Source organism: Elephas maximus, chromosome 11 (genome assembly GCF_024166365.1).
Source record: "Elephas maximus indicus isolate mEleMax1 chromosome 11, mEleMax1 primary haplotype, whole genome shotgun sequence".
Taxonomy (NCBI): domain Eukaryota; kingdom Metazoa; phylum Chordata; class Mammalia; order Proboscidea; family Elephantidae; genus Elephas; species Elephas maximus.
In genome coordinates, this window is record NC_064829.1 from 54,678,378 (window position 1) to 54,700,736 (window position 22,359).

The 22,359-nt window shown below is 43.1% G+C and overlaps 1 protein-coding gene across 2 annotated transcripts in view; it reads right to left on the reverse strand.

Annotated features, from left to right (window-relative positions):
* Nucleotides 1–1,430: 1,430 nt before the first annotated feature.
* Nucleotides 1,431–22,359, reverse strand: part of PSTPIP2 (proline-serine-threonine phosphatase interacting protein 2) — an 87,844-nt gene continuing 66,915 nt past the window's right edge. Inside the window, exons 9-15 of one of the 2 annotated variants that reach the window (XM_049900576.1) lie at nt 18,486–18,565; nt 15,990–16,088; nt 14,111–14,207; nt 13,911–13,989; nt 11,825–11,859; nt 9,224–9,263; nt 1,431–3,173 (exon numbers count right to left, since the gene is read on the reverse strand). In XM_049900576.1, coding sequence (XP_049756533.1) covers nt 9,232–9,263; nt 11,825–11,859; nt 13,911–13,989; nt 14,111–14,207; nt 15,990–16,088; nt 18,486–18,565 — 422 coding nt within the window. In that variant the 3' untranslated portion in view covers nt 1,431–3,173; nt 9,224–9,231. The other variant, XM_049900577.1, reaches the window with a different exon arrangement.

Consider the following 22,359-nt stretch of genomic DNA (forward strand, 5'->3'; position numbering starts at 1 on the left):
TGGAGCTTGTCTCACTAAACTTCCTGTTTATGTGTGTTTGTTTTGGAAATTGTGACTTGGAGAAGTAGTGACAAGGTGGAGTAAAAGTAATGTGGGACACAAGTGGATCTGAGCAGAGCAGGGGGCAGACACTATCAACGGCCCATCCATATTCCCTCAGTGCCTACCATTTCCATAAACCCCATCTCAGCTCTCAACACCAGGAACTGTGTCCCTACCCAGGAGTTCCTGCAGACTACCTGAGCCTACTCTGTCAGCATTCATGGCAGGTCAGGACTGCCTCAACCAGTGACGGATGGAAGTTGGTGAATAAATATCCCAATTCCCTCACCCCTCAGTTGAGATATCTAAGGTGTGTGTTCTACATCATTTCCCAGGGTTCCCCAAGAGGATTAAATTCCACTTTCCCACAGAGGGAACTTGCTTGATAATGCATGCTTTTGGGGTTTCCTCCCCTTTCCTGTCTCGTTTCCCCATTTCTGTACTGATGATTCCTGGAATTGCCCTCCAGATAAACTACTTGCCCTAAATCGTTGTCTCAGAGTCTGCTTCTGGGGGAAGCCAAATTAAGATAACAACCACCTACAGAATAGCTCATATTTACTAGGTGTAACATACTTGTTTGACTGGCTTCACCCCCTTTACTCTCCTTTAGGTCTCCCTCAAGTGGTTGTTTCTCTGCTACCTTCTCTTATAGGCCACTAATTCTTTCAGTGAACTCATATTTACTACCACATGCAAAGTGCTGGGAATATATCAGTAGAAAGGACAGACAGGAGCCTTCTCTCAAGGAAATTAAAGTCTAGGAGGGAGGATAGACATGGAACAATTAATTTCAAGAGTGAGTCATGTTGGCTGAGTGAAGGCAGTCACAAAGGGACAAATACTGTATGAGTCCACTTACATGAAATCTAGAATAGGCAAGTGTATAGAGCCCAGAGTTTATTAGTGTTACCAGGAGTGGGTGGGAGGGAGGGGAAAAGGAGAACTCACTACTTGAGGGACACTTAGCATCTGTTAAGGGTCATGGGAAAATTTGAAAATGGAGCACAGTAATGGTTGAAAGACATGACAAACATAACTCATATCACTGAATTGTACATGTGAAGAATGTTGAAAAGGCGAATGATTTGTTACATATATATTTACTACAATTAATTTTTTTTAAAAAAAAAGAATAAATCATGTAATAACAAGGAAAATAAAGGAGAAGGAAAAGTAGTGGGATCCAGCCTAGTCTGGAGGCTGGGATGGGGCCTCCCTGAGGAAGTGACATCGGGATTAAGGTAGAGAAGATAATACGGCACCAGCCTCCACTTGGTCTCCTTGACCAGCAGTATGTCTTTCTGTAGTTTAAAAACAGCAAGTGTGACAAGGGATGAAATAAAGCTCAGAAGAGAGATCAGGTTAACACAAAAATGAAAAATAAATTCCAAATCACCAAAAACTTTTATTTCATATCAAACCGAAAGAGCAATAAAATATACTGTTTTCAATTCACAAAATATGTTCACATCAATTACACTGGTCAATAAAGAGAAAAGTGAAATCCCTGAGGAATTGCCAACGGTAAATAAAACTCTTAAACATAGAATGTTCTGAGTTTGAAGGGAAATGTCCTGAGCCTGTTTAGTTTGGGGAAGTCAGTGACGCTTTGCACATGTTAGTTTCTCAAAAGGATATCTAAATGATGCAAGTTTCCTGCCTGACAAGAAGCTACCACATTCAAGAGCGTCTTACATTAAAGGGGAGGGGAGTGAGAATCAATCTTCCCTCAGTCAGTGTGTTCATATTCTGGGAAAGCAACTGCATAGAGCAGGAGAGAAAAAATTTTTTTTTGCTCTTTGTGGTAACAGGACTTTCCAGCATACCAGTGCTGGAAGTTAATGGTAAGTTAAAACAGTACTGGCTGTTTTAACTTACATTAACTAAAACATACCATTCTCACAGTGTGCAAATGTTGTAAAAAAGGTACCTAACCTCCCTGTAGAGCCCTGGTGGCACAGTGGTTAAGAGCTCAGATGCTGATCCAAAGATTGGCAATTCAAATCCACCAGCCACTCCTTGGAAACTCCATGGAGCAGTTCTACTCTGTCCACAGCAGTAGGTAACCTCGCTGCTGTTTGTGGATGACAAAAAAAAGGCTTAAGTATTTGTGAAAAGGAAAGATTGACACTTTAAGGATTCCAGAGTCTAGCAAAGGAAAGGTTTTCTGTGAAGACCCAGGATTGAAGATTGGCTTTATAGAATTTTCTAGAAAATTCTCAAGTCAAAACACCATATTTCATTGATTCTAAGATGTGTATTTTTTCACACTTTAAATTCTCAAATTCTTAAGGTCTTGGCCATCAGTGACTTGTCGCAGGTTAATTGGCAACTCCCCCACCTCACCTTCTCAGTGGTACATAAACTAATGGTGTGTTTTACGATCAATGGTTTCTTAAATTAAGTTCAGTATACACAGTGATCCACATAAAAATAAGTCTGACATTTAAACCCTGGTGATTTTCCCAACTGAAAAAATGCTGGCAAAAATATTTGGTGTCTTAAATTTCAGCATGAGCATCACAGCCTCAAGCAGGGTTAGAAAAACAGGATATGGGATGACATACCTGGGCCCTAGTTCTGGTTCTGCCCCTAACCAGCTGGGAGAACTATAAGGAAATTGGTTTAACACTTCTGGGCCTCATTTCCTCATCTGTAAAATGATAAAGTGTGATCAGATGGCCTCTAAGTCTTCCACCCAAAAAGGAAAGCAATTAAAAAACTCGTGCCACTGAGTGTGTGTGTTTCTGTGGAAATTCCAAGCCATGACCCCACTCCCCTCCAAATCTAGAGAAGGTTCTTCTGCAGGCTGATGACTTGCATTTCTCTGCTCCAAATCCAAAAACTTCTCCTGCTTCCCAAGTAGAAAATACAATTCATTCACAACTTTAGTAGCTGACTGGGAAGATAATTCTTCAGTCTGGATAATTTGTAAACTTCTTCAGAAAACTGCAGACCCCTATTAGCTTAAGTTGAACTAAATGTCTACCATAAATTTCAAATATCAAAAAACTACCACAAAGATTCACTTCAATGTCTTCATGACTGTCACACTTCGGCTGTAGATTCTGCTACTCTCGGTGCTTCCTTCCACGCCGTAGAAGCACTAGGTGAAAAAGCTTTGTTTTCTGGAGGAAAATAGCAAAGCAATTTCATTTGAATGAATCATTCGTGTCAGCACCCCCTCCTACCTTAAGAGTATCTTCGGCAAGAATAAATGTGCTTGGCCAAGGAAAACAAATGCTGGAGAATGGGTATTCCAAGCCGTGAAAAATGGAACGTGACGATAATAGCACTGCATTAGTAAATACTATGTGTATTTTTATTTTAAAAACATATATTCTTAAATCCAAAAGTTAGTCTGTCATATCAGAAGCATGTTAGAAGGCAAAATGGGAAGAGCAGCTAAAATCAACAGCTGCAGAAAAAATGACAAATTCCTAAACCTTTCTATTTAATTTTCAATTCCAAGATTCACTCAAACTATTTTCAGTGTGAATAAGCTAGGCTCCCTTCTTTAAAATTCTCTTAAATTCAGTCAATTATACATGTATATACTGAACCTCTATTGACTGAAACTTACTTTTTCTTCTCGAGAGGCCCTTTAAAATCTTCTGTTCAGTTCTTTTACTTCATCAATTCTTCCTTTTGCTTTAGCTGCTCGACGCTCGAGAGCAAATTTCAGAGTCTCCTCTGACATCCATCTTGGTCAAGAACAGAACAGAAGATTTCAAAGGGCCTCTTGAGAAGACAAAGTAAAGTATTATAATGACATGTGCAAAGAGCTGGAGATAGAAAACCAAAAGGGAAGAATATGCTCGGCATTTCTCAAGTTGAAAGATCTAAAGAAAAAATTCAAGCCTCGAGTTGCAATAGTGAAGGATTCCATGGGGAAAATATTAAACGATGCAGGAAGCGTCAAAAGAAGATGGAAGGAATACACAGAGTCATTATTCAACCATTTCAAGAGATGGCATATGAACAGGAACTGATGGTACTGAAGGAAGAAGTCCAAGCTGCTCTGAAGGCATTGGCGAAAAACAAGGCTCCAGGAATTGATGGAATATCAATTCAGATGTTTCAACAAACAGATGCAGGCTGGAGGTGCTCACTCGTCTATGCCAAGAAATATGGAAGACAGCTTCCTGGCCAACTGACTGGAAGAGATCCATATTTATGCCTATTCCCAAGAAAGGTGATCCAACCGAATTTGGGAATTATAGAACAATATCATTAATATCACATGCAAGAAAAATTTTGCTGAAGATCATTCAAAAACGGCTGCAGCAGTATATGGATAGGGAACAGCCAGAAATTCAGGCTGGTTTCAGAAGAGGACATGGAACCAGGGTTATCATTCCTGATGTCAGATGGATCCTGGCTGAAAGCAGAGAATACCAGAAGGATGTTTACCTGTGTTTTATTGACAATGCAAAGGCATTCGACCATGTGGATCATAACAAACTATGGATAACACCGCGAAGAATGGGAATTCCAAAACACTTAATTGTGCTCATGAGGAACCTGTACGTAGATCAAGAGGCAGTTGTTCGGACAGAACAATGGGATACTGATTGGTTTAAAGTCAGAAAAGGTGTGCATCAGGGTTGTATTCTTTCACCATACCTATTAAATCTGTATGCTGAACAAATAATACAAGAAGCTGGACTATATGAAGAAGAACGGGGCATCGGGATTGGAGGAAGACTCATTAATAACCTGTGTTATACAGATGACACAACATTGCTTGCTGAAAGTGAAGAGGACTTGAAGCACTTACTAATAAAGATCAAAGACCACAGCCTTCAGTATGGATTACACCTCTACGTAAAGAAAACAAAAATCCTCACAACTGGACCAATGAGCAACATGATGATAAACGGAGAAAAGATTGAAGTTGTCAAGGATTTCATTTTACTTGGATCCACAATCAACACCCATGGAAGCAGCAGTCAAGAAATCAAAAGACGCATTGCATTGGACAAACCTGCTGCAAAGGACCTCTTCAAAGTGTTGAAGAGCAAAGAGGTCACCCTAAAGACTAAGGTGCACCTGACCCAAGCCATGGTATTTTCAATCACATCATATGCATGTGAAAGCTGAACAATGAATAAGGAAGAACGAAGAAGAGTTGATGCCTTTGAATGGTGGTGTTGGCGAAGAATATTGAATATACCATGGACTGCTGAAAGAATGAACAAATCTGTCTTGGAAGAAGTGCAGCCAGAATTCTCCTTAGAGGCAAGGATGGCGAAACTGCATCTTACATACTTTGGACACATTGTCAGGAGAGATCAGTCCCTGGAGAAGGATATCATGCTTGGCAGGGTCAGTGGAAAAGAGGAAGACCCTCAACAAGGTGGATTGATACAGTGGCTGCAACAATGAGCTCAAGCATGACAACAGTTGTAAGGATGGCACAGGACCGGGCAGTGTTTTGTTCTGTTGTGCATAGGGTCGCTACGAGTCGGAACTGACTCGACGGCACCTAACAACCTAACAACTATTCACTGAACTGCTGGAGCCCTGGTAGCACAGCTGTTAAGCGTTGGGCTGCTAACCAAAAGGTTGGCAGTTCGAGTCCACCAGCTGCTCCTTAGCAACCTTATAGGGCAACTCTACTCTGTCCTGTAGAGTTGCTATGAGTTGGAATAGACTCAACAGCAGTGGATTTGGCTTTTTCTTTATTGATTGAACTGGTCAGGGCATTAACGCAACACAATGAAATGAAATAACTCAAGTGAGATAACTGGAATAGTGCATTGGTATTAACATCTTACATTCAAACATCAGCATCTTGGGCTCTGAGGAACTAGGGTTGTTGGGTCAAATGCTATTACTAAGCAACTAGAATAAATACTTCACCCAAACTAGTGATGACAGGAAAGAAAAAGCTGAAAAGAAACACTTGGAGTGGTCAGCACCCTGCCCCATAGCCATCATCCACATGGTGTTCCAGAGAGCAGGTTTTACCTCCAAATCCCAAGCCATTTATTTCCCGTGTTCCTGCTCTGCCTTTAGTTTAGGCCTTAAGGGAGAAAAAAAAAAAAAAATCAAACTTATTGGCTTTTAGTCAACCTCATGTGTTACAGAGTAGAACTGCTCCACAGGGTTTTCTTGGCTGTAATCTTTATGGAAACAGATCAAAAGGCCTACAGGCCTTTCTCCTGTAGGGTTGCTGGGTGATTTTAAACCACCAACCTTTCAGTTAACAGCTGAACACAAACCGTTTGTGCCAGCCAAGAACCATCTTGAGAAGAAAGATGGAGGCTTATGAAATGAAGAAGAAATGATGACTGGTTGTAACGATTACAATTTGTTTGTAGGTCAGAAAGTTGGGGTATTTTATGTCTTCAGTTTCCATTATCTTTTACTGCAAAGTTGCTGAAATATGAAATATATTTCTTAGCAATTTAAGAACTTATGTTTAAATATAAATAAATAATAGCCAATTATTTCTATCTAATTAAGACAACTTGACTTCTATACTAGCTATATAGCTACTTGACTACAAGTCCCAAAGTAGGTATTTTTTAGGGGACTGAAAACAAGTAGCATTTGATGTGCTCACTTCTAAGCACTTTTAGGTGGTATAGAACACTGGAGGAAAATCAGCATGGAATACTGTTAAAAACCTGCTTTGTTTCGCTAACTCTTCAGACAGAAATTGGACTAGACTATGGGATAGACAATGATACTGGTGAAGAATGAGCTTCTTGGATCAAGGAGACATAGGAGACTATGTTGGCATTTCCTGTCTGAAGGTGAGATGAGAGGGTAGAGGGGGTCAGACGCTGGCCGAATGGACATGAAAAGAGAAAGTGAAGGGAAGGAGTGTGCTGTCTCATTAGGGGAGAGCAATTAGGAGTATACAGCAAGGTGTTTATAAACTTTTGTATTAGAGTCTGGCTTGATTTATAAACTTACACTTAAAGCACAGTAAAAATTTAAAAAAAAAAAAAAAAAAAAACCAGTTTTGTTTCATAAGAGAGAGTAAATGTCACCAACACCCAACTAGGAAGGGTGGAAAGGAGGTCATGGCCTTTCTGTCCCTCCCAGATCAAGAACAAGTAAGAGGATCAACACTTTTAAACAGTTTTTAAAGAAGTAATAAATTTTCATTGTTGATAAATTAGAAAACACAAGTAAACAAAAAGAAAAAATGTTATTTTTTAGAAATGTATCCTCTCAGAGTTTTTCTTTGGTTATAGTCATACCCCAAGATATGCCTATTTGATTTAAAAGAACTATAATTTATGAGAAGTCCCTAAATGGTGCAAATGGCAAATGCACTCACCTGCTAACTAAAAGGCTGGAGGTTCAAGTTCACCCAGAGGCACCATGGAAGAAAGGCCTGAAGATCTACTTCTGAAAAATCAGTCATTGAAAACCCTGTGAAGCATGGTTCTACCCTGACACACATGGGGTTGCCATGAGTTAGAATCAACTCGACAGTCTCTGGCACTGGCTTTTCACTTAATATTTCTCCTTTGGCTTCTGAGGTATTCCTTCACTGTTAAGAAGATTGATTTTTCTTTGGGGCATGCTGTAAGCAGCTGAGTGCCAGAGGAACAGCCACCATGTGGTCATCTTTGCGGCCATGTTTGGAAACCCTGGTGGCATAGTGGTTAAGAGCTATGGCTGCTAACCAAAAGGTCAGCAGTTCAAATCCACCAGGCGCTCCTTGGAAACTCTATGGGGCAGTTCCCTGTCCTATAGGGTCACTATGAGTCCGAATCGACTTGACAGCAGTGGGTTTGGTTTTGGTTTTTTGGTTAAAGAATGTTCAGTTCTGCTCTCAGAATCCTTGTGGTTTGCTAGTTAAGGGCAGTGATAATCTGGTAGAATGGTCATCATACCAGATGACCCCCATGATACTGGTTTGTTGCTGAGTGTGGTATCATTTGCATTGATTTCACTGACTTCTTCTTACTTGACTTTTCCCCTTTTAGTGGGTAGGGGGTGTACACTAAAGGCTTAACTACCTTAACAGTGAGAATCATGTGTGTTTTGTTTGTGAGCTTTGCCTTTAGATGTGTAATAGCTACAAAACAGCTTAACAAGAACAGTTAAGAGTTGTAGGATAACTTTGGTGAGTAGTGTCTGGGGTCTTAAAAACTTGTGAGCGGCCATCTAAAACACATCTATTGGTCCCATCACGTTTGGAGCAAAGGAGAACGAAGAAAACCAAAGAGGCAAGGAAAATATCAGTTCAAAAGACTAACGGACCACATGAACCACAGCCTCCACCAGCCTGAGCCCAGAGGAACTAGATGGGGCCTGCTGCCACTACCGTCCACTCTGATGGCTTGCAATAGAGGGTTCCAGGCAGAGCAGGAGAAAAATGTAGAACAAAATTCAAATTTACTAAAAAAGACCAGACTTACTGGTCTGAGAGAGACTAGAGGAGCTCCAGAGACTATGGGCCCTGGACACCCTGCTAACTCAGAACCGAAGCCATTCCCAAAGTCTACCTTTCAGCCAAAGACTAGACAAGCCTATAAAAGAAACAATAACACACATGAGGAACGTGCTTCCTAGTTTAGTCAAGTATACGAGACCAGATGGGCAACATCTGCCCAAAAGCCAAGACGAGAAGGCAGGAAGGGAAAGGGAAACTGGATGAAAGGACACAGGGAACCCACGGTGTAAAGGCAAAAGAGGAGTGTGCTGGTGGTACATTGTGTGGATTGCAACCAATATCACAAAAAAATTTGTGTATAAATTTTCAAATGAGAAACTAATTTGCGCTGTAAGCTTTCACCTAAAAACACAATGAAAAAAAACGAGTTATAGGATAAGTAATGAAGGAAAAACACCCTCATTCAAACAGGCACTGAGTGGTCTTCAGTCCCCTTTCAGATATAGAGTCCATCAAGGCCACCCTGCAGAAACATCACATCTACCGGCATGCTGGCCTGACCCAAGGCCATGTTTGGTTTTGGTCACTGTTCTGCAGTTAGCAGTTTTATCCATTCTTCCCACTTTTACTTCTAACATGCTTAGTCAAAGATAGGCTTTAACTTTTGGATTTAAATATACGTATTTAAAAAATAAAAATACATGTATTTTTCATTGCTTAGAATCCCCATTTCCCACCATTCGCCCTCAGTTTCAAAGGCTTCAGAAACACAATGTCCAGTCTAAATGTGATTATGTGACAAGTAAAAATTCTTACCATCAATGCTACTGATAGAGCAAAGAATAATCAGAGTTGTCTGCAAAGGAGAGAGCACAAAAGGAACATTAAGGTAATATTTTTCATGATAAGATCCTAAAAAAAACCCAGTGCTATTGAGTCGATTCCCACTCAAGATCCTAGCCCTTTTCAAACCAAGGTATTTCACTTAAAGACTGGTGACTGCTTTTTTGTAAGAAGAAAATCTATCTGGCAGCAAAACTTACAACCGGTAGTCATGGCTACAGACCAGGGAACATTTTGGCGATTACCATTATGATTCGACTGTCCTTTTCAACTATGTCCAGGCAGCAACACCCACAGTAAAGTCATCTTCAAAAGTGGACAATAAAGTGCCATATTATGAAATGGTAATTTTTTTTTTAACTATAAGGCAACAAGAAATGAAAATTACTTGAATCCCCAGATCGTTCAAAGGTTTCACTTCAGCCACTAATTTTTTTTTTATTGTAGTAAAATATATGTAACAAAACATTTGCCATTTTAACCATTTTTAAGTGTACAATTTGGTACCATTCACCAGGCTGTGCAGCCATCACCACTTATCTATTTTCAAAAGATTTTTATCACCCCCTTTTTCTCTTTGTTAGAAAGAAACTCAATAGCCCCGTAAGCAATAAATTCTAAGCCCTACCTCTTACCCCAGCCCCTGGTCCTCTCTCTAATAAACTTCTGTCTCTATGCATTTGCCTACTCTAGATATTTCATGATAGGTGAATCATACAATGTTTGTCCTTTTGTGCCTGACTTATTTCACTCAGCTTAATATTTTCAAGATTCATCCATGTCATAGCATGTATCAAACTTCATTTCTCTTCATGGATATACCACATTTCGTTCTCCATTCATCTGTTGAGGGACACTCGGGTTGTTTCCACCTCTTGCCTATTGCCAATAATGCTGCAATGCACACCAGTGTACAGGTATCTGTTTGAGTTATTCTAAAACCAAACCCACTGCTGTGAAGTCAGTTCTGACCCTACAGGACATGGTAACACTGCCCCACAGGTTTCCAAGGCTGTAAATCTTTAAGGAAGCAGACTGCCACATTTTTCTCTCACTGAGCTGTTGGAGGGTTTGAACCACTGACCTTTTGGTTAACAGCCAAGCACTTTAGCCACTGTGCCACCAGGGCTCCTTTTGAGCCATAGTAGCAACTATAAAAAAAAAAAAAATTTTTTTTTCTTTTTTTCCTTTAACAAAGAGAAATGTATTCTCTCACAGTCTAGTAGACTACAAGTTCAAATTCAAGCTCCAGAGGAAGGCTTTCTCTCTGTGTCGGCTCTGGAGGAAGATCTTTCTCATCAATCTTCCCCTGACTGAGGAGCTTCTCAATAGCCACTAAATTTTTATTAATCTGCTAAATGCAGTTGCATGAGTTGTCCTTTTTCCTCATTTCCTTGAATGTAGATAGGTGTCTTTCTTTTAATCAAATAATAAATATTTGTTGAGGACCTACTATGTGCCCAGTACCATGTTAGGGGTTGTGAGTGGTACAAGACAGGGGCCCTGGTGGCGAGTGGTTAAGAGCTTGGCTACTAATCAAGAGGTCAACAATTCGAATCCACCAGTCGCTCCTTAGAAACCCTATGGGGCAGTTCCACTCTGCCCTATATGGTCGCTATGAGTCAGAATCTACTCGATGGCAGAGGGTTTTTTTTTTGTTGTTGTTGTTTTTAATGCAGTCACATGAGTTGTCCTTTTCCCTCATTCCCTTAGATGTAGATCGGTATCTTTCTTTTAATCAAATAATAAAGATTTGTCAAGGACCTACTATGTGCCCAGTACCATGTTAGGGGTTGTGAGTGGTACAGGAGAAGACTAAGTCCTTGTCCTCAGGGATCTAAACCCAGGGAATATCATGAAGAAAAATGCTAAACTGTGTGGTTCTCCCAGAGGTACAACAGGAATTCAAAAAAAACAGAGGCACATGTAACCAGTGACAGCATACAATTATAAACAGCATACAAAAAATATAATATTAAGTTTTATGTTTTTATACACCTATTACCCATTGCCATCAAATCAATTCCAACTCATAGCAACCCTATAGGATAGAGTAGAACTTCCCCCATAGGGTTTCCAAGGCTGTAATCTCTGTGGAAGCAGACTGCCACATCTTTCTCCCACAGAGCTACTGGTGGGTTCCAAGCACTGACATTGGTTAGCAGCTGAGCTCTTAACTATTGCACCACCAAGGCGCCTATACACATCTATAAAAAAAAAAAAAATTTTTTTTACCTACTATAAATTATATTTGTGTATAACCCAAAACAAACTAGATTTTTATTCTGCTGTTCTCATGATCCAAGTTGAAATAGTCTCTTAGATAAGATTGCCTTATAATAAGGTTCTTTTCACATTTTGGTAACTTAATTCCCTTGGATAAACCATAAAGTAGACCACCAATCACTAAATTCCATTCTGTGACAAATAGCATAAAAGCAATACTCTAATATAGATGCATTCTCTCGGGAATTTGATTCTATTTGTCCTTTTCCCTTATTTCAAAATTCTAGCTACTCAACTTTAGAGAAAATCTGACATAAGCATTTCAAAAGGAGTTTCTTGACAACATACCTGGTACACTTTTAGGCACTGGGGGAGGTTCTCTCCTATAAGAAATCAAAACCAATGTCTTTCAGATAAATTCTTGTTATTTTTATAATTTTCAATTTCACATCTCGTTTCTGCTCTGGGTGGGGGAGGGCTGTCAATAAAAACTCAGACAAAGCAAAAGATGTGCAGCACTGACCTACTGAAATCTTTTAAAGCTTCAACATGATTATTAGGCAAGATTGTTAAGTGGTTAGAAGCCCAGACTCCCGCCCCCAACCCAGACTGGCAAGATTAAAATATTAGTTCTGCACAAGGGAGAATGAAGAAAACCAAAGATACAAGGCAAAGATTAGTCCAAAGGACTAATGGACCCACAACTACCACACCCTCCACCACATTGAGTCCGGTACAAGTAGATGGTGCCCGGCTACCACCACTGACTGCTATGACACGGATTACAATAAAGGGTCCCAGGCAGAGCTGGAGAAAAATGTAGAAGAAAATTCTAACTCACAGAAAAAGACCAAACTTACTGGCCTGACGGAGGCTGGAGAAACCCCAAGAATATGGTCCCCAGATACCCTTTCAGCTCAGTAAGGAAGTCACTCCTGAGGTTCACCCTTCAGCCAAAGATTAGACAGACCCATGAAACAAAATGAGACTAAAGGGGCACGACAGCCCAGGGGAGAGGACTAGAAGGCAAGCGGGGACAGGAAAGCTGATGACTGGGAACCAGAGGTCGAGAAAGGAGAGTGTTGACATGTCATTGGGTTGGCAACCAATGTCACAAAACAATATGCATAGTAATTGTTTAATGAGAAGCTAGTTTGTTCTGTAAACCTTCATCTAATAAAATAAATAAATAAAATATTAGCTCTGTGGGCAAATTCCCTGATCACCTTCTGCAGTGGTATCTTCGTATGTAAAATGGGGAAGACAGAGTTCCTCATTGTGAGGGTTAAGTGAGTTAATTCATGTTAACGGTTTTGAACAGTTCCTGGCATTCTTAAATATTGATAATGATCAAGCAAACTTCTCCCCTGCCACCCCATCTTTACTAAACTGAACTGAGAATTCAACAGCTTATACTCCAAACTGATTTTATGTGAAAGAGAAGTTCTCACCCCTCAGGATTCTTTATATCAGGGAATAGCAAACTTTGCCTGTAAAGGGCCAGAATCTTACATATGAAGATACTGATGCAGAAGGTGATCAGGGAATTTGCCCAAAGAGTAAATATTTTAATCCTGCCAGTCTGGGTTGGGGACAGAAGTTCAGTTCTAACCACTGAACAACTCTGCCTCTTAGCATCTTTTAAGCTTTGCTGATCACGTATGGTCTCTATCACAGCTACTCAACTAGGGGGCAAAAGCAGCCACAGACAAAACATAAAACAATGAGTGTGGTCATGTTCCAATAAAACTTTATATATGAATACTGAAATTTGCATTTCATATAATTTTCATGTGTCATGAAATAGTATCCTCCCGATTTTTTTAACCACTTAAAAATATAGAAACTATTCTTAACTTACTGGTCCTATAAAAATAAAGGTCAAATTTGACCCACTGAGGGCTATAGTTATTGCCTAACTATAAGCTATCAGAAAGGCATACCCATTAAAACTCACTGCCGTCAAGTCAATTCCGAGTCATTGCGACCCTATGGGACAGAGCAGAACTGCCCCACAGGGTGTCCAAGGAGCAGCTGGTGGATTTGAACTGCTGACATTTTGGTTAGTGGCCTGAGCTCTAAGCCACTTTGCCACCAGAGCTCCTCAGAAAGGCATAGGATTCATAAATGAGTAATAATTATCACACTCAAGCACGATATAGTCCTCCGTGAACTACGATTAGTAAAATCCATTTAACATTTCTCCTAAAAACACTATTTCCAAAAATCTAACAACTTCACCAAGCAAATATAACAGTAGATATATTCAAATTCCAACATGTCTTAGAACATTAATGATAAAGTGTGTATTAAAAGTATTTTCACTGAATTGGTAAATGTTCTGCTGTGCATATTCTCAACAACAAAAAATAAATAAAATTAAAACAAAAAACTTTAAGTATTTTTCTTCATGTGAAAGATAGCTAGTTCCTACCTTGCCAAGTTAGGTCCAGGCTTTCCTGGTGGGGCTGCACTCTTCTTGGGGCAGTAGAAGTTCTCATATAGAACTGGTGCTAGGAGAGCCATCAAGAAACAAAACATTAAGAGGCATGTGTCTTCCATCCCCAACAATGTGACAAGAAAGGCTAACCAAATGGCTTAAACAATCTCCTCACCCCCACTGCCCTGTTTCACCTGGTGGACTCTGCCCAGTTTTCCGTTGGTTCACAAAGTACTCAATGTCTTTCTCAATGCTGCACATTTCTAAACTCTTACGGATTCCTTCATACATCTAACAAAAAGAAGAATAAATCAATAGGCAGAGGTATGCTTGTGTTAATTGTGACACAGTTTATTAAAACAGGAATTTTGACACTTTAAGGGACAGAGTAGCAGGGGTGGGGGTCTGGGGACCATGGTTTCAGGGAACATTTACACGTAGATCAATTGGCATAACAAAGCATATTAAAACGTTCTGCATCCCACTTTGGTGAGTGGCAAAAAGCTAGGGTCTTAAAAGCTAGCAAGCAGCCATCTAAGATGCATCAATTGGTCTCAACCTACCTGGAGCAAAGGAGAATGAAGAACACCAAAGACACAAGGAAAATACGAACCCAGGAGACAGAAAGGGCCACATGAACCAGAGACTCGATCAGCCTGAGACTGGAAAAACTAGATGGTGCCTGGCTAACACCAATGCCCCAGTAGGGAACACCACAGAGAATCCCTGGTGGAGCAGGAGAAAAGTGGGATCCAGACCTCAAATTCTAGTAAAAAGGCCAGACTTAATGGTCTGACTGAGACTGGAGAGACCCCAGAGGTCATGGCCCCTGGACTCTCTGTTAGTCCAAAACTAAAACCATTCCTAAAGCCAACTCTTCAGACAAAGATTAGACTGGACTACAAGACATAAAATGATACTGATGAGGAGTGTGCTTCTTAGCTCAAGTAGACACATGAGACTATGTGGGCAGCTCCTGTCTGGAGGTAAGATGAGAAGGCAGAGGGGGACAGGATCTGGTTGAATGGACACGGGAAATACAGGGTGGAGAGAAGGAGTGTGCTGTCACATTGCAGGGAGAGCAACTAGGGTCACATAACAATGTGTATGTAAGTTTTTTTATGAGAGACCGACTTGAATTGTAGACTTTCACTTAAAGCATAATTTTGAAAAAACATGAGGTTTGATGAATGGCTGACTCTTTTCTGGATTTAGTTTTGAAAGGGAAAATAAGACATTCCCAAATTTCTGGACTCAAATAAAGGATTCTCTGATGCAGATCTGTTGTTAAATTGAAAAAAAAAAAAAAAAGGACAGGGGTTTTACCTTTGTGGCTCCACAAAACCCTTGGCTGAAAAATTTAAAAAATATACTAATATAACCAAAAAAAAGATACCAAGTCCGATGACACAAGACCAATGCCACACATAAATGCAAAGACAATTACTTGGAGAAAAGTTCTTCCATTCAATCCTTACGGTTTTCTTAGTGCTTAATTGTTCTTCTGAAGTTTCCCATCTAAATGGAGATGGCTATTTCTTAGCAAAGAAGGTTGTGATGACTTAATTCTGGTTCCTCTGAGATCTGGGGGCCCAGTGACTATTGCTGTGTACAAGTTAATCCTGGGTAATGGCTTTGGGAATGTCACTGAAGTAAATCCTGGGCCCTGGAGTGACCACAAGCCTGGGCCTGTGTCAGTGTGCGTAGTGCTGAGCTGGATGGCTCCACACGTGTCTGCGAGCACTTTGCAGACTGGAACAGGTTCTGGGACTCACATTCGTGACATGACATCTGTCTTCCATAAATTAAACTATGTCTGGGTTTCCCTTCTCTGCTTTCCTGCCCTAACTCTGATTTCTTAAAGAGAGAGTCAGGGTGGCAAAGTGGACCAGGAGTCAGTCAGGTTAGGTTTCCATCTGGGTCCTTCTGTTAACTCACTGCATGGCTTTGGGCAAGTCACTTTACTTCTCTGGGCCTCAAATGAGAGGGATTGAGCAAATAAATATCTAGAGTTCCTTCCACTCTAATGATCCAACATGCAGAGCCACAATCCTCAAGATGCCTTTAACTTACCTCATCGCTTGTGACACACTGTTGTGACAGCTGATTCATGTGTAACCACAATGCATTCCGGAAGAAGTTTATTCGTTCACATTCTTGAGCCTCAAACACCTACAGAAACATAACTACATGTAGATACATACGCACAGAAAATGGACCCTTTGTTTAGACTGGCTGTAACTTATGAAATAGTGTCAAGTCTCAATTATCTGTAAGCTTATTGGCTGATTTAGGGTACATTCCCAGCACCTGGAGTCCCTGGGTGGTACAAATGGGTAATGGGTTCAGCTGTTAAGCAAAACGTTGGACGTTTGAGTCCACCCAGAGGCACCTCAGAAGAAAGGTCTGGTGATCACCTTGCAAAAAATCACCTTGCAAAAAACCCACCATTGAAAACCCTATGGAGCACAGTTCTACCCTGAAACACATATGTCAGAGTCAACTCAGTGGCAAATGGCTGGCCCCACCACCAGGAAGCTTATAAACTCTTACCACAAAGAATATAAATGGATTCTAATACTGTATTAATGCAAACAGAATTGGATATAGTTCTGAAGGTAAGTAATGATGATCCCAGACACCAATATTCTAACATGAATCCCAGCTCAGGTTTCCAATTGCCTAATGGGCCTTTCCAAGGAACCCTGGTGGTATAGCAGTTAAACGCTTGGCTGCTAACCAAAAGGTTGGTGGTTAGAACCCACTCAGCATCTCTGAGAGAGAAAGATATGGCAGTCTGGTTCCACAAAGATTACAGCCTTGGGAACCCTATAGTGGTTCTACTCTGTCTTATAGGGTTCAGAATCACGTCGGTTGGCAATGGATTCAGTTTTCTTTTTTTAATGGGCCTCTCTACTGGGCAGCTTGGCAGAGTCTCAGATCCAAAACTCTGCCCACCCCCCAGGATGATAGAACTCGACTGGCAAGTCCAACTGTTGGTCATAATTTTGAAGCTGGTTGATGAGAATGTGACAGTCCTTATCTTTGTGTATGCTTGAAATTTTCCTTAATAAAAAATTTAAAGTCACCGACTGAACAAATAGTTTTTGGGGGTGTAAACAAATATCAACTTTTGGAAAATCAAGCTATTCTACAAAGCTTTTTAACAGTATATATTATATATTAAGGTACTTTTTAAAATATTAAATACCATAGCTATTACATCTTTAAACTTTCTGTAATATAAAACTTCAAACATATACAAGAACAGAAAGAATATTATGATGAACTCCCACGTACTCATCACCAGCTTTAACATTAATCCATTCTCAGCCAATCTTGTTTACCTATCTTACCTACCAACTCCCTGCCCCCTGGATTATTCTGAAGCACACTCATTACAGTAATCATCTGTAAATATTTTAGCTTTTATACACTAAAATATTACATTATTTTTGTTATAGACTATTTCACAGATAGGATCATAGAGAGTAATGGACTAAATACCCTTACCAACCACATCGCTTTGTCTACAATTTTGTCCATATTTGTTTCACATTCTGCTTTCTCCAATCTCTGTCACCTTCCTCCTTCACCAGAGACAACCACTCTCTTAAATTTTATCATTCATATGCAGGTTTTTATAAAACATACCAAACCAAAACCAAATCTGTTGCAGTCGAGGCGATTCTGACTCACAGCGAGCCTACAGGACAGAGTAAACTGCCTCATCAGGTTTCCAAGGAGCGGCTGGTGGCCAACATTTTGGTTGGCAGCCAAACTCTTAACCACTCGGCCTCCAGGGCTCCTTATGCTACATACGTATCCATAAAATGTATATAAAATTGCTTTGCACGTTTTTAAACCTTATGAAAATGAGCTTCTTCCAGGTTTTTCCTAACACAGTTTGCTAGGCCCCAGCCCCAGAGTTTTTATTTCAGTAGGTCTGGGAGAGAGCCTGGGAATTTGCATTTCTAATAAGCTCCTAGTTGATGCTGGTGCTACTGGTCTTGGGACCTCACTCTGAAAACCACTGGTGTGGTGGTAAGAAAATGTACACATAGGTTGACGGAAACTTCAGTTTCCACATTATGTCTTTTATCTTCTCTGGGAAATTGTAAGTGAGATCTTGTGCTGAAAATGAAGAGGGAAGTGAAGTCAAAAGTGTGAGGAGAGTAAAAGGCTCTAAAGCCTGCTCACCTGCTATCTACATCCTTCTCAGCCCTTAACAAGTACAGGTGAGGCTCTTAAAGCTTCATTACTTAATCAATCATTAATTGATTCCGTTGTTTCAGGCCTGCACTAACCAAATGTTAGATGAAGACCTTGAACAGAGTTGGACAGCATGGTCAAGATGGGGCAAGGGGTGTAGAAAGATGAGATTTGGGAAAATATTCCAGTTCCTTCCATCCTCCTCTTAAATTCCTGATTTCTAGTTTGTCCTCAAGCTAGTTATCGCTATGAGAATTGGGGCACTATAGTAAGGGGGTGGGCATTTCTACAAAAGGGGAATCTTCTGGCTCTAGGAGCAAGACCTGTCCCCTCCTGAGCAGTTTCTGGTTCAGGTACCTCACAGGCCTTGATGTGCTCCTTCTGCCACTCTTCTCGGATCTTCTCCAGCGTGTTGACGTGCAGCATGTAGGCTTTATCTGCAATGAAATGGACGGGCCTGGGTTCACAATCTAGAGAGAGGGCGGCTCCCTGACCCACTACACGGGCTCTTCCCAGGTGAGAAAAGAAACTTGTTGAGAGTTGAGGGGAGTTCGCAGACCCCAAGGACTTCTCAACATTGGAAAGACCTAATGACATCTCACAAGATCTTTGGGAAAAAAGGATAGGTGGGCATCACTTTCTTTTTAAACACTGAATCATGCAACCAACAAGAAACCCTTGTGATCCAAGGAAGGAGAAGTGAAAGCTGACTAGAAACCTCAGCCAGAGTTTCTTTGTCTAACTCTGCCTCAATAGGTCCATTGCTTTCCATTTTTGGGAAAATTATCAGATGAGGGTACAGGGAAGAAAACTACCTCAAGCCCAGAAGGGGCACCAAGTTTCTTTAGTTTGGGATTTAGAGACTTCTTAAGGTAGTCATGGCCACAAGAGGCTTGTTTCCTACAAGATACGCTGAGAATTAGAAGCCATTCCAAATTCTTGGTTTAGATCTCAGATTTCAGTGAGGATAAGGCCTTGAAACTTGGCTATCTCTTTCAGAGCAAGTAAGAGTTACCAAGGCTGAAATGAAATTTTAATGCTTTAGGTAGATGCTCCCAATAAATCAGAGAGTCAGAGTGACCAGCTGATCACAAAGCAGCTGCTACCAAGACCACTCCTTACCCCCCATGCAGACCACTGTCACCACTCACACGTGAGGCAGCAAGACCACTCCTTACCCCCATGCAGACCACTGTCACCACTCACACGTGAGGCAGCAAGACCACTCCTTACCCCCATGCAGACCACTGTCACCACTCACACGCCAAGACCACTCCTTACCCCCATGCAGACCACTGTCCCCACTCACACGCCAAGACCACTCCTTACCCCCATGCAGACCACTGTCACCACTCACACGCCAAGACCACTCCTCACCCCCATGCAGACCACTGTCGCCACTCACACGCCAAGACCACTCCTCACCCCCATGCAGACCACTGTCCCCACTCACACGCCAAGACCACTCCTTACCCCCATGCAGACCACTGTCACCACTCACACGCCAAGACCACTCCTTACCCCCATGCAGACCACTGTCCCCACTCACACGCCAAGACCACTCCTTACCCCCATGCAGACCACTGTCACCACTCACACGCCAAGACCACTCCTTACCCCCATGCAGACCACTGTCACCACTCACACGCCAAGACCACTCCTTACCCCCATGCAGACCACTGTCACCACTCACATGCCAAGACCACTCCTTACCCCCATGCAGACCACTGTCACCACTCACACGCCAAGACCACTCCTTACCCCCATGCAGACCACTGTCACCACTCACACGTGAGGCAGCAAGACCACTCCTTACCCCCATGCAGACCACTCTCACCACTCACACGTGAGGCAGCAAGACCACTCCTTACCCCCATGCAGACCACTATCACCACTCACACGTGAGGCAGCAAGACCACTCCTTACCCCCATGCAGACCACTATCACCACTCACACGTGAGGCAGCAAGACCACTCCTTATCCCCCATGCAGACCACTGTCCCCACTCACACGCCAAGACCACTCCTTACCCCCATGCAGACCACTGTCCCCACTCACACGCCAAGACCACTCCTCACCCCCATGCAGACCACTGTCACCACTCACACGCCAAGACCACTCCTCACCCCCATGCAGACCACTGTCCCCACTCACACGCCAAGACCACTCCTTTCCCCCATGCAGACCACTGTCCCCACTCACACGGCAAGACCACTCCTTACCCCCATGCAGACCACTGTCACCAATCACACGTGAGGCAGCAAGACCACTCCTTACCCCCATGCAGACCACTATCACCACTCACACGTGAGGCAGCAAGACCACTCCTTACCCCCATGCAGACCACTATCACCACTCACACGTGAGGCAGCAAGACCACTCCTTACCCCCATGCAGACCACTGTCACCACTCACACGTGAGGCAGCAAGACCACTCTTTACCCCCATGCAGGCCACTATCACCACTCACACGTGAGGCAGCAAGACCACTGTCACCACTCACACGTGAGGCAGCAAGACCACTCCTTACCCCCATGTGGACCACTGTCACCACTCACACGTGAGGCAGCAAGACCACTGTCACCACTCACACGTGAGGCAGCAAGACCACTCCTTACCCCCATGCGGACCACTATCCCCACTCACACGTGAGGCAGCAAGACCACTCCTTATCCCCCATGCGGACCACTGTCACCACTCACACGTGAGGCAGCAAGACCACTCCTTATCCCCCATGCAGACCACTATCCCCACTCACACGTGAGGCAGCAAGACCACTCCTTATCCCCCATGCGGACCACTGTCACCACTCACACGTGAGGCAGCAAGACCACTCCTTATCCCCCATGCAGACCACTATCCCCACTCACACGTGAGGCAGCAAGACCACTCCTTATCCCCCATGCAGACCACTATCCCCACTCACACGTGAGGCAGCAAGACCACTCCTTATCCCCCATGCGGACCACTGTCACCACTCACACGTGAGGCAGCAAGACCACTGTCACCACTCACACGTGAGGCAGCAAGACCACTGTCACCACTCACACGTGAGGCAGCAAGACCACTCCTTACCCCCATGCGGACCACTGTCACCACTCACACGTGAGGCAGCAAGACCACTCCTTATCCCCCATGCAGACCACTATCCCCACTCACACGTGAGGCAGCAAGACCACTCCTTATCCCCCATGCAGACCACTATCCCCACTCACACGTGAGGCAGCAAGACCACTCCTTATCCCCCATGCAGACCACTATCCCCACTCACACGTGAGGCAGCAAGACCACTCCTTATCCCCCATGCAGACCACTATCCCCACTCACACGTGAGGCAGCAAGACCACTCCTTATCCCCCATGCAGACCACTATCCCCACTCACACGTGAGGCAGCAAGACCACTCCTTATCCCCCATGCAGACCACTATCACCACTCACACGTGAGGCAGCAAGACCACTCCTTATCCCCCATGCAGACCACTATCCCCACTCACACGTGAGGCAGCAAGACCACTCCTTATCCCCCATGCAGACCACAGTCACCACTCACACGTGAGGCAGCAAGACCACTCCTTATCCCCCATGCAGACCACTATCCCCACTCACACGTGAGGCAGCAAGACCACTCCTTATCCCCCATGCAGACCACTATCCCCACTCACACGTGAGGCAGCAAGACCACTCCTTATCCCCCATGCAGACCACTGTCACCACTCACACGTGAGGCAGCAAGACCACTCCTTATCCCCCATGCGGACCACTGTCACCACTCACACGTGAGGCAGCAAGACCACTCCTTATCCCCCATGCAGACCACTATCCCCACTCACACGTGAGGCAGCAAGACCACTCCTTATCCCCCATGCAGACCACTATCCCCACTCACACGTGAGGCAGCAAGACCACTCCTTATCCCCCATGCAGACCACTGTCACCACTCACACGTGAGGCAGCAAGACCACTCCTTATCCCCCATGCAGACCACTATCCCCACTCACACGTGAGGCAGCAAGACCACTCCTCATCCCCCACGCGGACCACTGTCACCACTCACACGTGAGGCAGCAAGACCACTCCTCATCCCCCACGCAGACCACTATCCCCACTCACACGTGAGGCAGCAAGACCACTCCTTATCCCCCACGCGGACCACCGTCACCACTCACACGTGAGGCAGCAAGACCACTCCTTATCCCCCACGCGGACCACTATCCCCACTCACACGTGAGG